The sequence below is a fragment of the Capricornis sumatraensis genome, chromosome 8 (genome assembly GCF_032405125.1).
Source record: "Capricornis sumatraensis isolate serow.1 chromosome 8, serow.2, whole genome shotgun sequence".
NCBI lineage: Eukaryota > Metazoa > Chordata > Mammalia > Artiodactyla > Bovidae > Capricornis > Capricornis sumatraensis.
The window spans coordinates 96,097,373-96,111,015 of NC_091076.1; the positions used below are offsets into that span (position 1 = coordinate 96,097,373).

At 53.3% G+C, this 13,643-nt stretch overlaps 1 protein-coding gene across 10 annotated transcripts in view; it reads left to right on the forward strand.

The window, feature by feature from the left end:
* Positions 1-13,643, forward strand: part of MAPT (microtubule associated protein tau) — a 49,850-nt gene that overhangs the window by 18,620 nt on the left and 17,587 nt on the right. For 7 of the 10 annotated variants that reach the window (XM_068976756.1, XM_068976757.1, XM_068976753.1 and 4 more), the window contains 3 exons: positions 2,209-2,264; positions 6,505-6,637; positions 10,308-10,573. In XM_068976756.1, coding sequence (XP_068832857.1) covers positions 2,209-2,264; positions 6,505-6,637; positions 10,308-10,573 — 455 coding nt within the window. Of the gene's footprint in view, positions 1-2,208; positions 2,265-5,294; positions 5,493-6,504; positions 6,638-8,112; positions 8,167-10,307; positions 10,574-13,643 lie in introns of all 10 variants that reach the window. The other 3 variants (XM_068976755.1, XM_068976751.1, XM_068976752.1) reach the window with 2 other exon arrangements.

The window sequence follows — 13,643 nt, forward strand, 5'->3', positions numbered from 1 at the left end:
GCCCAGAGACTCAGAGGACACACGTCTGTCCTCTACGACTGTGTCCGTGGATAGCACCTCACATGCAGCAGGCCACACACACACACACACACCCCTGTTGGAGGTGACCCAGAGCCCATGCTGAGCCTTTGGCCCAACAAGCACTCCACCCTATTCTGTCTGCCTTGTGGCAGAAAAGACAGTGAGCAGAAACAAAATCTCCTCGTGGAAGGAACCCCTTCTTCTTCCCTTGGCAGAGCTGGGGCAGTCCCCCTGATGGGATCGCAGGGAGGGATCTCAGCCCCATCCCCGTCTCGAGCCCTGGGAAGCGTGACCACAGCAGCCTTTCAGGAGCTGAAGAGGTGGGAGGGGAGGTTCCCAAGGGTAGGGGTCTCTGTGTCCTGTCGGGGGGGAGGACGGAGGAGGCCTCATGGCCACATATCAGCCGTATTCGTATGTTTAGGTCCTGTAGCATATTAGAATTATTCGCGGGGCCAAGAAATTGATGCTACTTAAACTGTTAATTGCAGACATCTGTTAAATGTTGTCACGAAAACTTTGAAATATTATAGATGAAGGAACCTGTGTTTTTAAATTAAGACCGAAAAAGAATCCTACTTTAAAATATCCTAAACTCCAAACTAATATGGGACACGTAACTGTGACTTGATAGATGACAACAGTGTTTCCTGGAAAGTTGTTTTATATTGAATGCTGATCCACTGCATGTTGATAGATGTGTCCAGGGGAACAAAAAGAGTTCCATCGTCTAGTCTGGGTGGGGAGGGGAAGGTGAAACAAAGTTAAATGGAGTTTGCTAAGGGGAACTTGTCAGAGCCTTTAATATTGTAATATACATTCTGACCCTCTGAGAAGGATACATAGTAGCCACTTTCCCAATCTGGGAAATGCAAATCTAGCAGATGCTTTTGTTGTGACATAGATGATGATGGTCATCGGGGCAAAGGATGTGAATCAGGTCCACCCGGGGCTCTTACTAAAATGCAAGTTCCTGGGCCTCACCTTAGGCTACTGTCTCAGAGTGAACCCGGGATTCTGTATTTCAAGAATGTCTCCCACTGGTTCTGCTACATAACAAAGTTTGAAAATCTCTGGGCTAGATCATCAGTGCTGGTCACTCTAGAAATCTGGTCTCCAGGAACCAGTGAGATGCTTCCACTGTCGTTGGGGCAGAGGAAATACGATATTGAAGCCACAGATGAAAACCTGTGATCAGTTTCCGATAATGCATGCCAATAGCAGGAAAGAGTGAGTTCGAAGTTACGCTGGTAGACAAGCGGATTGGTTTCACCAAGGGGTGTGGCTTTCCAAACACAAAATCTGTCAGTGGTTTGGTCCTAAAATCCAAAGATTATCTATGGCAGGGGTCTCCAACCTCTAGGCTACAGATCAATACCTCCTGCCAGATCAGTGGTAGCATTAGATTTAAAGTGTACAATAAATGTAATGTACTTGAATCATCCTGAAACCATCCCCTCCCCACCCCCAGTCCATGGGAAAATCATCTTCAATGAAATAAAGAGTCTGGGGACTGCCGATGTATAGGATATTTGATGGCAGCTAGTTTGCTGCTAATTTGGGGAAAGGGCAAGCATTAGTCCCCCTTGGGAGAGTATGTAAGTGGTGAGACGGCCCTTCAGGGGTGGGTTGGACTTGTCAGAGAGCCAACTAGGACTGGTCACCCAAGCCCCCATGAGTGCGGGACAGGTTCTGGGAAAGCGGCCCACTCCCCCTGGCCCTTGGGTGACAATATGAACAAGGGGTCCTGCAGGGGCCAGAGCCTGGCTGACCTGCCCTGTACATAGCTCTGGGGCTTCCAAATGCCCCTCCTTGGAGCAGGGTTGGCCCCGGTCAGGAGAGGCTGACCCCAGCGGAGCCTGTGAGAGGTGGTCCTGCACCGTCTACCTTCCCTGACCGCCCCTGTACCAATGTGCACCCATAACAGTTCCCTCTGCGTCGCCTATGCATGTTCCCGGCCAGCCTGCTGCCCCCTTGTCAGGGTGTTGCAAGCAACGACCCCAGTGTGCTGTGTTGATACTAACAATGAGACACCTAACAGATTCAAGGGGAAAGAAATCAGCCGGGTTTCCACTGGCCCAACTGAACAAGACATATTGCACAGTTTCTGAGAAACCACTTTCCCTTCATTGGGCTCTCATGCACTGTGCTAATGGGTGTAACATACATTCTCATTTTGTATTTTATCAGCTCGCATGGTCAGTAAAGGCAAAGATGGGACTGGACCCGATGACAAAAAAGCCAAGGTAAGCTGAGAAAACCATGGCATCTCTGGCGCCATCAAGTTCATCAAGAAGCCATTCTTTGTATCTGAATTGATCTCTGTATATGACACGTGGGAATCGTTGGTTCCCGAGGTACACCTGTCATTCACAGTGCTTTGTGTTTCCATACAAACGGTTAAAATGCCAGCATTTATCCTTGGATACTTCTGCCAGGGAAGGGCAGTGAGCAGGTTAATGAATGAATGAATGAATGCTCCTAATTATAGTTGTACCAGCATTGTTTGATTAAGACGTTCACGGTAAATGAAAGTATGTTTGAATTTTCTGCAGTGAATTTTGAATTTTATGCTTCCTGCTATAGGTCTAAGCGCAGCAAAGATATATCTGTATACACACAGAGAGTATATTTAAGATCTATCTAGAAAATACCATTTATTTAGGGGGCTGAGGGAGTGTTGAGCAAAAATGAGATATCCAACCTAAAGTGGAGGGTTCTGGAAAAACCCTAGAGGAGAGGACCTGTGAGGCAGGCCGAGAAGGAGAGATGAAGGGCGGGGGGAGGTTGGCGAATAGGGGTGAGAAGAGACATTCTGAGGAGTAGTGTCAGTGGAGGTAAAGGAGGGTGAGGGGAGAGGAAGAGAAAAATCACATTTGGGAGTTCTGAGCAAATCGGCTCGGTTGCTGCCAAGCTCGGAGTAAGGCTGAGGCAGGCCAGAGGAGGGAAGCCTGATACACACCCTACATGCTGAATGGACACGTGGGCTGTGGTCCCCTAGAGGCTGTCCTGAAATCCTGCCAGCCAGTCTTAAGATCTTACCCCCCAAGGACCAGAAGACCGAGCAGCCTGCTCACCACCCAAACTGCACCCAGGACCACATGGTCCTCCTCGCACTCCCCGCGAGCCCTAGTGCACTCTGCTCCATGACGAGGTGGCTTGAAGTAAGCTCTCCTAGCTGCACAGTGGTGGCTTTCCAGGAAAACCTCGCTGGGGCCCCAGATGAAGACCTGTTTTTCTTATAGGCATCCAAGAGGCTCCCTATCTATGCTGCCTGAAACGCCTGGGTGTTCATCAGTCCTGGAGGACTGATGGAGTTCCCAGATGCAGAATCAAGCCCTAGGGTTTGGTCTTGTGTGTTGAGGGTGGCTGCCCAAAGTGTTTGCCCTGGAGGAAGTCAGGGTTTGCCATCACAGGACCCCAGTGGGGCAGCTGAGGGTACTTACTGCAGGGACTTGGGGTGGGAGGGAGTTGCAATAACTGCTTGCCAATCAGGATGCCCATTCAGGGGAATCCTGTCCTCTGTTCATTCATCCATTCTTAAGCTGTCCCTGCCCGGGAGTTGCTCACAGCCTCGCAGCAAGAGGTCAGATCTGTCACGAACCTAGGCCACTTGGCCAGGTAGGGACCAATGCCGGCGGAGGGGGACCTTGTGAAGCTGGGGAAGGAGGGCTTGGCTTGCTGGTACCCACCCTCAGCTTTTCTTGCTAGCAGCCCCAGGGCCTCAGCCCGCATCTCTCCGCTCACACCCCTGCTCCATCCCTCTTGCACTCCTTCCCAAGGCTGGCTGCAGAGAGAGCCTCAGCCACCTTAGTGGTGAATCTCAGTAACGAAGAAGTTTCTAGTCAGGACTCTCCTCTGTAGCTCTGACTCCCCCTTTGGAACACCTCTGGACTTGGCCTCTTGGTTTTATTCCTGAAGACGTGGCCCTTCCCACTCCCAGACCAGCCTCCTCCACCAGGGCCATGCATCCCAGTCCAAGGTCCCCAGAGGTGGTCCAGACAAACCACAGGCGCCGTCCACCCTCCTTCACACTCTCATCTCTGTGAGGTCGTCCAGCTCACAGACACCTTCCCATTGGCCACCTGCACCGCCCAGGCTACTTCAGTAGGTAGATCGTACTCAAGAGTAACCACTGGCCTGATTAAGATTTACCAGACTCTGGGAGATTGGGATAGACATATATACACTATTGATACTATGTATAAAATAACTAATGAGAACCCTACTGTATAGCTTCCCTGGTGGCTCGGATGGTAAAGAATTTGCCTGCGATGCAGGAGATCCAGTTTAGATCCCTGGGTCAGGAAGATCCCCTAGAGAAGAAAATGGCAACCCACTCCAGTATTCTTGCCTGGAGAATTCCATGGACAGAGGAGCCCGGAAGGCTACAGTCCATGGGGTCGCAAAGGGTCGGACACGACTGATCAACTAACAGTTTCACTGTGTGGCTCAGGGATCTCTACTCAGTGCTCTGTGGCGACCTAAATGGGAAGGAAATCCAAAAAAGAGGGGATATATGTAGACATACACCTGATTCACTGCGCTCTACAGTAGAAACTAACAACACTGCGAAGCAGCTACACTCCAAGAAAACTTAATTTTAAAAATATTGGGGGGCGGAGATTTACCAGACAGTTTAGTTTTGAGAGTTTAATCAGAAAGTAAGTGTGTGTGTGTGTGTGTGTATGTTCTAAGTGGTATCAGACAGAATCTTCAAGACCTGCCTAATCAGGTGCAGTCCTGATGTTGGCAAGGACGATTCTATCAGTGTAGTGGAAGAGGGAGAGCGGTTTAGGGGGCCAACATGAGCCCCCCACCTGGAATGGAGCAGAACCAAGGGCACTTCTGACCCATGACACACTGGAGATGTTTTCTTGAGAAACATTCTAAGAATCATATACTTTTGGCGCTCTCCATTGACTCTCTGGGTGCGAGCCACCTTTTAACCAGTGGTCTCCAAAGTGCGGAGCTGAAATAGATCCAGTGGGCTGGAGAAAGAACATACCAACACGTCTGTCATTTCCCCCAGCTCTGCCATATGTAAGTTTCATAATGTACATCATATGCTAGCATCGTAGTATACGCATTAGCTGATGAATGACTTTCTGGTCTTCCTGATAAGGACTGTTAAGGGTAAATGATCCAGGTGTTTGGAGATCATGCCTTTAAACCATTACCTGCCTTATTTGTTTTTAGTTAGAGTCCTTTTTCAGTCTGTACCTTTCTCCTATGTGCTGACTTTTATTTTGATTTTATTTATGTTTATGTTTAAGCCATCCACACCTTCTTCCGCTAAAACCCTGAAAAATAGGCCTTGCCTTAGCCCCAAACGCCCCACTCCTGGTAGCTCAGACCCTTTGATCAAACCCTCCAGCCCTGCCGTGTGCCCAGAGCCATCTTCCTCTCCTAAACACGTCTCTTCTGTCACACCCCGAACTGGCAGTTCTGGAGCAAAGGAGATGAAAGTCAAGGTAAGAGGAACCCACCTTTGGAAAGAATCAGGCCGCTCTGCTGTAGTTTTCAAAAGTATGCTTTTCTAGTCGCAAAGACCTTTCTTTAGATAAGCGCTCACCTAGAAGCACCATGTAGAACAGTTAAAATTATCTGGTTAAAACAGGGTAAAGGAGGCGCAGGACTCTGCTTTTCAACTCCCCTTCATCCCCTAAGGCACGGGAGGGAACCCTGGTTTGAAAGTCACTGCGGGTTTCCTTGGTCTGTTCCCGGCTTTAGTAACTCGGGGATGCTCCCGGGTTGCCCTCATTTGGGTTGGACAGCAGCCCTTGCACCCATACCTGTCCCAGTAGCTCACTCCCTCCGGAACCATCTCGTGGTCCCCGGTTCACGTCATTCTCTTTTGAGTTTGTGTTATGTGTCAAGGTCACTGCCCCCAGTCAGCTGACCATGCTTGTGCGCCTGTGCTCCACCTTTGGCCCATCTGCTAATTGATGCTGCTGTTCACCCGCCAAGGGCTCTTAGCACACCTGAGGTGTTACCTGAGACCTGTTTGAGAGAGAATGGAAGGATGGGACTAGCTCTCTTAGCACTCTTGGTCAGGTTCAACAAACTGTGTCTGCACGTGCCTCTGAAACCAACCACCACCAGGCAGATAAACCCCCCTAAGACAGCCAGAGAATGGTGTAGGAAGTCTTCAGACGTCCTGCCTGCCGACGGTGGCGGATGTTGACCTCGATCATTGCTATGAGCTCTGTTGACTTTTTATAAAATACATTGGCTCCACTTGTGCAGATAACTCATGCAAACAGTTTGCCCAGGAGGAAATGGTACTCAGGAGTTTAGGAGGGGCAGTGGATTTGTGTATCTTTGTCATGGTAAGGGACACTTGTATTTGGCTGGCAGAGCATCACCCCAATCATAGCCTCATTTTGAATCAAGCTGGTAGAGTGGAGCTGGCATTGATGCCAGGTGGCAGAAACCTTTCCCAGTTGTAAAAAAAAACACACTCTACTGTGCATTGGTTTACAGGGGGCGGATGGTAAGCCTGGAACGAAGATCGCCACACCCCGGGGAGCGGCCCCTCCGGGCCAGAAAGGCCAGGCCAACGCCACCCGGATTCCAGCAAAAACCACTCCCACCCCAAAGACCTCGCCAGGCACTGGTGAGAAGGGCTTTCTTTGGAATCCTAGTTGGCGGGTGGGGATGGGGAGAGCTCGCCGTGGAGGCCCTGATGGTTAACCTCTGGTAGCCAACTGACACCTGTGGTTCAGGAAGCATCAAATGTTCATTTTCTAATTCTTTTAATTTTCTGAGCTAGATATTGAATCCCCACTTTTTACCATGAAGAAATCAAGCCTCTGAGAGTTTGCATAACTGAGTCTAACCAGACTTTTAAGCATGAGGAAAATACTAATAACTAAGAACTGATGGAGAAGGGGCTTCTCTGAGCTTCTCGAATCCTGTGACACCCCGCCCGCCCCCCGCCCCCCCCCCCGGGGGAGGTGATTTCAGCCCCCAATGAGGGGTGGGACACTATGGGGGACCTCACATAGGGGGCAGCCCCTGCTAACTTGCTGGGATGTTAGGGACCTTCTGACAGAACCTAATGGGGTCTTAGCTGAGCACTCACAAGGCTGGGCCCATCTCCTGGGCTTCTGTGAGTAAAACCCACTGGGTTCTGAGTACCAGCCAAGGCTTCAGTTGAGCCATTTTGCTTCCAGTGGGGACAGCCAGGCTGAGTCCGCCCTTCCCACTGCCCTGATGACTGACTGTCCCAGGCACCTGGGTTTAGACTGTGCATGACTCAGGGTGTCTGATCCAGGGCAGCACTCAGGGGGCCTGTGGATCTTAGACGGGCTATGTGTGAGGCCTGAGCCAGCACCCCAGGGTTTCTGCTGCTCCTTGGCCCCAGAGTCCTGGGTGGCTGCCCAGAGTCCTGGTCTCCTGCATATCTTGGCCGTGGTGTTTAGCGAGGTTGCTGTAGGGTGGGGCCTGCATGGATACCTGCTCACTAAGGCCCATTGGTTGACTTTCTCCCATAGGGTTTATTTATGTTTTAAATTACTATTTATTTATGTCTTTGCTACACTGGGTCTTCCTTGCTGTGCTCGGACTTTCTCCACTTGCAGCAAGTGGAGGCTACTCAGTTGTGGTGAATGGGCTTCTCCTTGCAGTGGCTTCTCGTTGCAGAGCACAGGCTTATTTGCTCAGTGGCATGTGGGATCTTTCTGGACCAGGGGTCAAGCCCGTGTCCCCTGCATTGGCCAGGAGGATCTTCACCACTGGACCTCCAGGGAAGCCCGGGTTTTTCCTCATGTCTAGAGTGCATATGATACAGGGGGAACTCACAGACTCCTGACTGGATTTCCTATATGATTTTTGATCCTGCGTTTCCTCACTTGACATTATGCCAGTTGATTCATGCAACTGGAGTCATAACTGGAAGCAAGAACCTGTGTTTCTCTCTGGATCTTAACGGCCCTGGAGAGGACAGCCCCCCACCCCCAAGTCGACCTTGTTTCCTGCTCCCTGACCCCATTCCCGCCTCCCCCCACCCGTTGCATAAAAACAACAACTCTCATTGAGGCCTTTTCAAGCTTGATGATAATGAGGCTTCTGTGGACTTTTCTTTTTAAGCCACCGTGCAAGTGCAGAAAAAACCACCCCCTGCAGGGGCAAAATCTGAGAGAGGTAATTCTGAGCCTGCCTCGCCCAGCTGGGGTCATGCCTTTTGCACGTGCAGCTTGTTGATTGGCTGTGTGTGGGGAGGGGGCGGGGTTAGAGCCGGGAGGACCTGCTTTTGAAACGTAGGCTTTCCACATTGGCCCTGAAGTTGGAACAGGTAGAATTCCTGCTCTTCTTCTCGCGTGGTTTGTGCAGATGTGTCTGTCCAATGGGCAATCCTGATCCTAATCCTGCGTGTTCTTGGCGTCTGCCGGGGGCTCTGGGTGGGGCCAGGGGAACAGGTGCCTCAAGCTGATGCGGGTGCTGGAGTCAGGACCCGCCCTAACCAGGTTAGGAGGAGGTCACATTGGTGAGTGGTTGGGACCCTGTCCTGTGGGCTCCGGCCGCTGGCACCGTTCTCCAGATGAGTACACAGGCTTAAGGAGGGAGGTCGAGGGACTTGCCTGAGGTTACTCTGTAGTTCAGTGGCGCAGAAAGGGTGGGAAACCGCCCCGGGGTCTACCAGGCAGCCTGTGTGCCAGGGGGCAGAGGGCGGGGGGTCTCTGAGCCTGGAGGCTTTACTTGTCCTGTTGCTGCAGAGCTTGACTTCCTTGAGGAATTTCCAACAGACATGGAGATTCAACCAAGAACCTCGTGCTTGCTCATCCTCTCTTTGACAAGAGAAGACACTGCTTCCCGCAGGGAGCTGCCCTTTCTCCTGCTTGGGGCCCAGCAGGTCCCCGTTTGGTACACATGGTTCCTGGGTGGTGGGGGGCATCGGCCCCCCTCAGAAATGGAGGGGAGTGAGGCCGCCGCTTGGGCACAGCGTCCAGCAGAGTGGCTCTCAGACTCAAGAATCCTGCTCAAGAATCAAGAATCAGGAGTCTGCTTTAGAATCCCTGGGAGCAAGGGAAGCACCAGTTTTGCAGGCCCTGCCCCTAGAGATTCTATCCTATCCGGCCTAGGCGGGGGGCCGGCATCTGTATCTTACAGGTCCCGCCTCCTCCCACCGCCCCCGCCACCGCCACCGTGGCGGCTCTCGAGATCCCGACGCAGGAGTGCCTGGGCCGCAGTTGGTGAAACACGAATCCAAGAGGCAGACAGAATAGCCAACCAGGAAGTGTAACGGGGGGTTGAAGAGACACGTGTTAGGAGCCCAGGGCTGGTCAGCTGGGAGAGGGGCGGCTTCCGCAACCTTCCTGGAGGGCGTGGCCTTTGCCCTGTGTCCGGAAAGGCTCACTGCTATTTGTCGGGCAGCGCCTTTTCGCTGAGGGCGTTCTTGGGGAGGGCAGGGCGGCTGTGAAGCTGCATGGCTTGTTTGGAAAGCCAGGGACTGACGGCCACGATGCAGGCATACCATTCTGGAGCCCAGGTACAAGAGAGGAGTTGGGAGGTTGGATAGGGGTCTAGCGGGGAAGGGGCCTTGACCTTAATGAGCAGCTCAAAATTCACCCCGTGGTTAGAGTCCAGTGGAGCCATGTGTAAAACAGCTAGCTGGTGGGAAGCCGCTATAGCACCGGGAGCTCAGCCCAGTGCTCTGTGATGACCGGGAGGGGAGGGATGTGGGGCGGGGATATGCGTATTTTGTTTTTTCCTGTGCTTATAGCTAATTCACGCTGCCCTTCAGCAGAAACCAACGCAACACTGTAAAGCAGCTACCCTCCGACTAAAAATAAATTAAAAAAATAAAGAGTCCAGTGGATCCAGATGAGACCCTGGCCCGCCATCGCATTACCCTTATTCAGGGCAAAGGCCAGGGTATCCCTGCCCAGCCTCAGTCAATCGGGCGTTATATTTATTTCCTCTCAGCTCAGAGAAGGAAAGTGACTTGCCTGAGATCACTCAGCTGGCTGGAGCCGCTCCCGACCCCAGGGACATTGAGCAGAGTTGCTCCCTTCTGGGAAGTAGTCCTGAGTGGTCCTTGGCGACCACTCTGTTGCTTCCCTGGGAAGCAGAATATTTTTGTCCCAAAGCAATGGGCTGGGAAGAGGGGACATTTCTCTAGAAATGGAGGCAAGGGCAGCCTCCCGCCGGATTGACTGAACTTCCGACCTTGTTCCTAAACGCCCTGGTCCAGCCCTGACTCTGGGAATGGACCGCAGGACAGAGACCCTTTTTCTGACTCCCGCCCACCTGGGCCCTGGCCTCACGCCCGCCTTCCTTTCCAGGTGAATCTGGGAAATCCGGGGACCGCAGCGGCTACAGCAGCCCCGGCTCCCCAGGCACTCCGGGCAGCCGCTCCCGCACTCCCTCCCTGCCGACCCCGCCCACCCGGGAGCCCAAGAAGGTGGCGGTGGTCCGCACTCCCCCCAAGTCGCCGTCTGCAGCCAAGAGCCGCCTGCAGGCCGCCCCCGGGCCCATGCCAGACCTGAAGAACGTCAAGTCCAAAATCGGCTCCACGGAAAACCTGAAGCACCAGCCAGGAGGCGGCAAGGTAAGGGCGTGTGCGAGACTGGCTGGGCGTGCGTCTGCCCCGGGCGAGCGGGGGTGGCGGGGGTGGGCGAGGTGGGAGAGCGGTAATGTACACCCGGGGCGGAGGCGGGGGAGCCCCTCTGCTCCCACCACCAGCCCGGGTCCCGCCCCGGCCCCACAGCATAGGCCTCTCCCCGACCTCTTTAAGGAAAGACGGTGGGTTAGGGTTCAGTTCTGTACTGGGGTCACCAGCAGGCTGTCAGTGCCAGCTCAGGGGAGAGGCGGCACCGGTTCTTCCCTCGGTCACCTCTGCCCCTGCTGATGGGATCGATCAGAGGTGACAGCGTGCTAGCCCCACGACCTGGGGGTTCTCAAAGTGGGTGCCTGCAGGGGGTTCCCCAGCTGCCTTGTGGTTGAGACCATGAGACAACCAGTGTACAGGTGGGTGACTCTGGCATTGGTTGAATATGTGTTTAAGTCCCAATTCTGGGGAAATTCGTGATACCATTTTGAACAACTGATTCTTCCAGGGACAAATGGGTGCTCCTGTCATTTCTGGGTCTTCCAAAGGTGGAGAAAATGAACTTCCAAGAGCCTGGGTGGAGGGATGTGGGCACAGACTGGACCCCTCCTCCTCTCTTTGACCCCCTCCCCCATTGTGTCAGTTTCCTAGGGTTGACATACAAAATGCCACCAACTGGGGACTTGTCTGGTGGTCCAGTGGTTAAGACTCCACATTTCTGCTGCAGAGGGCATGGGTTTGATCCCTGGTTGGGGAACTTAGGTGCCGCCAAGGGAAAAAAAAGCTAACACGAACTTGGGTGGCTTTTACAACAGAGATATAATTCCTCATAGAGCCCAGAAGTCCAAGGTCAAGGTGCTGGTCTCCTCTGAGGCCTGTCTCATGTGCCTGCAGGGACTACTTTCCCCTCGTGTCCTCACTGGTCCCTCTCTGGGTGTCACTATGTCCCGGTCCCGCCTCCTATAAGGACACCAGTCCTGTTGGCTTAGGGCCCACCCCAGTGAGCTCATTTTAATTAATGACGTCTTTAGAGACCCTATTCCAAACACAGTCCCGTTGGGAGGTACTGGGAGTTAGGGCTGCAGCCTGTGGACTTGGGGAACACAATTCAGACCATGACAGCGCTCCTTGCCCCCCAACACTGGGGAGGGGGATGGAGCAGGGAGAACAGGGTGTGGTGGGGAGCAGAGGACAGGGACACCCACCCCCCACCTCTTGTGTTGAGCCTTCTCAGCTGGACTGTTTCGGGAGCAGAGCGCCTCCTGGTGGGCAAGGGCCAATGTGTCCCTTCAGTCCAGAGCGCCCCCCAGCCCAGCCTCTGCACTCCTGATTTTATTAATTGCTCTTGACTGGGGCTTGGGTCACCGTGGAGGGAGGGATCTCAGAGGCCTTTGGTCCATGTCCAGTGGCCTTTGCCTGAAACCCTGCCCTCTGCTCCCCGTGGAATTTCAGGGCCTCCTGCTGCCCTTTCCCATCCTTGGGGCCCAAAGGGTCCTGCCCAGCAGGGAGGTCTGGGTGCCTCTTGGGGTCTTTGGGCCACAAGACTGGGCCTGAGCAGTGTTGACCTCCCTGCAGTGTTTGCTGTGCTACTTAAAGACACATTGCCTATCTCGTTATGGAGGGGGCTCTGGCACAACTGGCTTGAAGCTGACCCCTGGTGAGGCTTCTGGGCCAGAGGGACCCCCAAGGAGAGGGTTTCCAAGGGGCTGGGATGTTTCCCACTGGCATTCGCACCCCTCCCCCGGCGCTGTGGCTGTCCCACGTGTGGCCTGTTTTCATGGCACAGAGTGTTCGCCTCTGTTTTGAAAACTGAAAAACAAAACCCGACACGGCCAGCTCTGCACCACTGAGAAGACCGTGGGGCTGCGACCAGCGCGCTCGCAGCCAGAGGAGGCTGTGATGGGCAGCGTCTCCCTGCCCACGGGGCTCTGTCACACAGCGGCTCCCCCAGCCCGGGCTGCACCCCGTCAGAGGTCAGCCTGGAGGGTCTGGGCAGCATTTGGCCCCATTCTCGAAACCCTGCTGAAGCAGCAGTGACAGGGCTGAGCAGGGAGGAACCCACCCCTCGCACCCGAGCTGCCGGGGCCCAGTCGGTTAGGGAGAGGAGTCCAGTGGCCTGAGGGCCAGTGACTCAATGCTTAGGATGGAAAGGGAGAGGCTGCCCCAGGTTATGGCTGTACCGCATGGTTGCAGATGCTTGTCCACAGCTACAGACTTGACGGGTAAAGGAGAAAAATGACTTTTCTTGGGGTTTATTGGGGAAGGAGATGTGGGGAAGTGGCCGAGAGGGGAGTAGCAGCGTCCTCGTAAATTCCATGCAAAACTTAGAAAACTGTATGAAACAAAGAAAACCAGAGCCATAACAACAAAGATCAACAGATTAATCTCCAGGAAAAACAAAAACAAAAAAGTAGATAAAAAAGAAAACAAAAGGGGAAAAAAGGTCCCTGGGATCGATCCATGCAGAAGACCTCTTGAGATGACTCAACTGGCGACTTCGCTGGTGGTCCAGTGGTTAAGAATCTACCTTCCAAGAGCTTCCCTGGTGGCTCAGATGGTAAAGAGTCTGCCTGCATTGTGGGAGACCCAGGTTCGATCCCTGGGTCGGGAAGATCCCCTGGAGAAGGAAATGGCAACCCACTCCAGTGTCCTTGCCTGGACAATTCCATGGACAGAGGAGCCTGGTAGGCTATAGTCCATGGACTTGCAGAGCCGGACATGACTGAGCGACTTCACTTTCCAATGCAGAGGATCCCTGGTCGGGGGACTTAGATCCCACATGTTGTGGGGCAGCTAAGCCCATGTGCCTCAACTACTGATCCAGTGCACCCTGGAGCCTGTGCCCTAAAACACAAGAAGCCCGCTCATGGCAACAGGAGAGGCCTGCGTGCCACAGCGAAGATTGAGATCAGCCAAAATTAAAAGAAAAAAATGACTTTACTGGAGGTCCTTGTGAGATCTGAGTCCCTGTGGCCTCTCATTCGGCCCAGCATATACAGTAAAAGGGACAACACTTCAAGAGTCTGAAGAATAACCCAACTTCCCCAGTAGGTGACACGCTGAAGAAGGA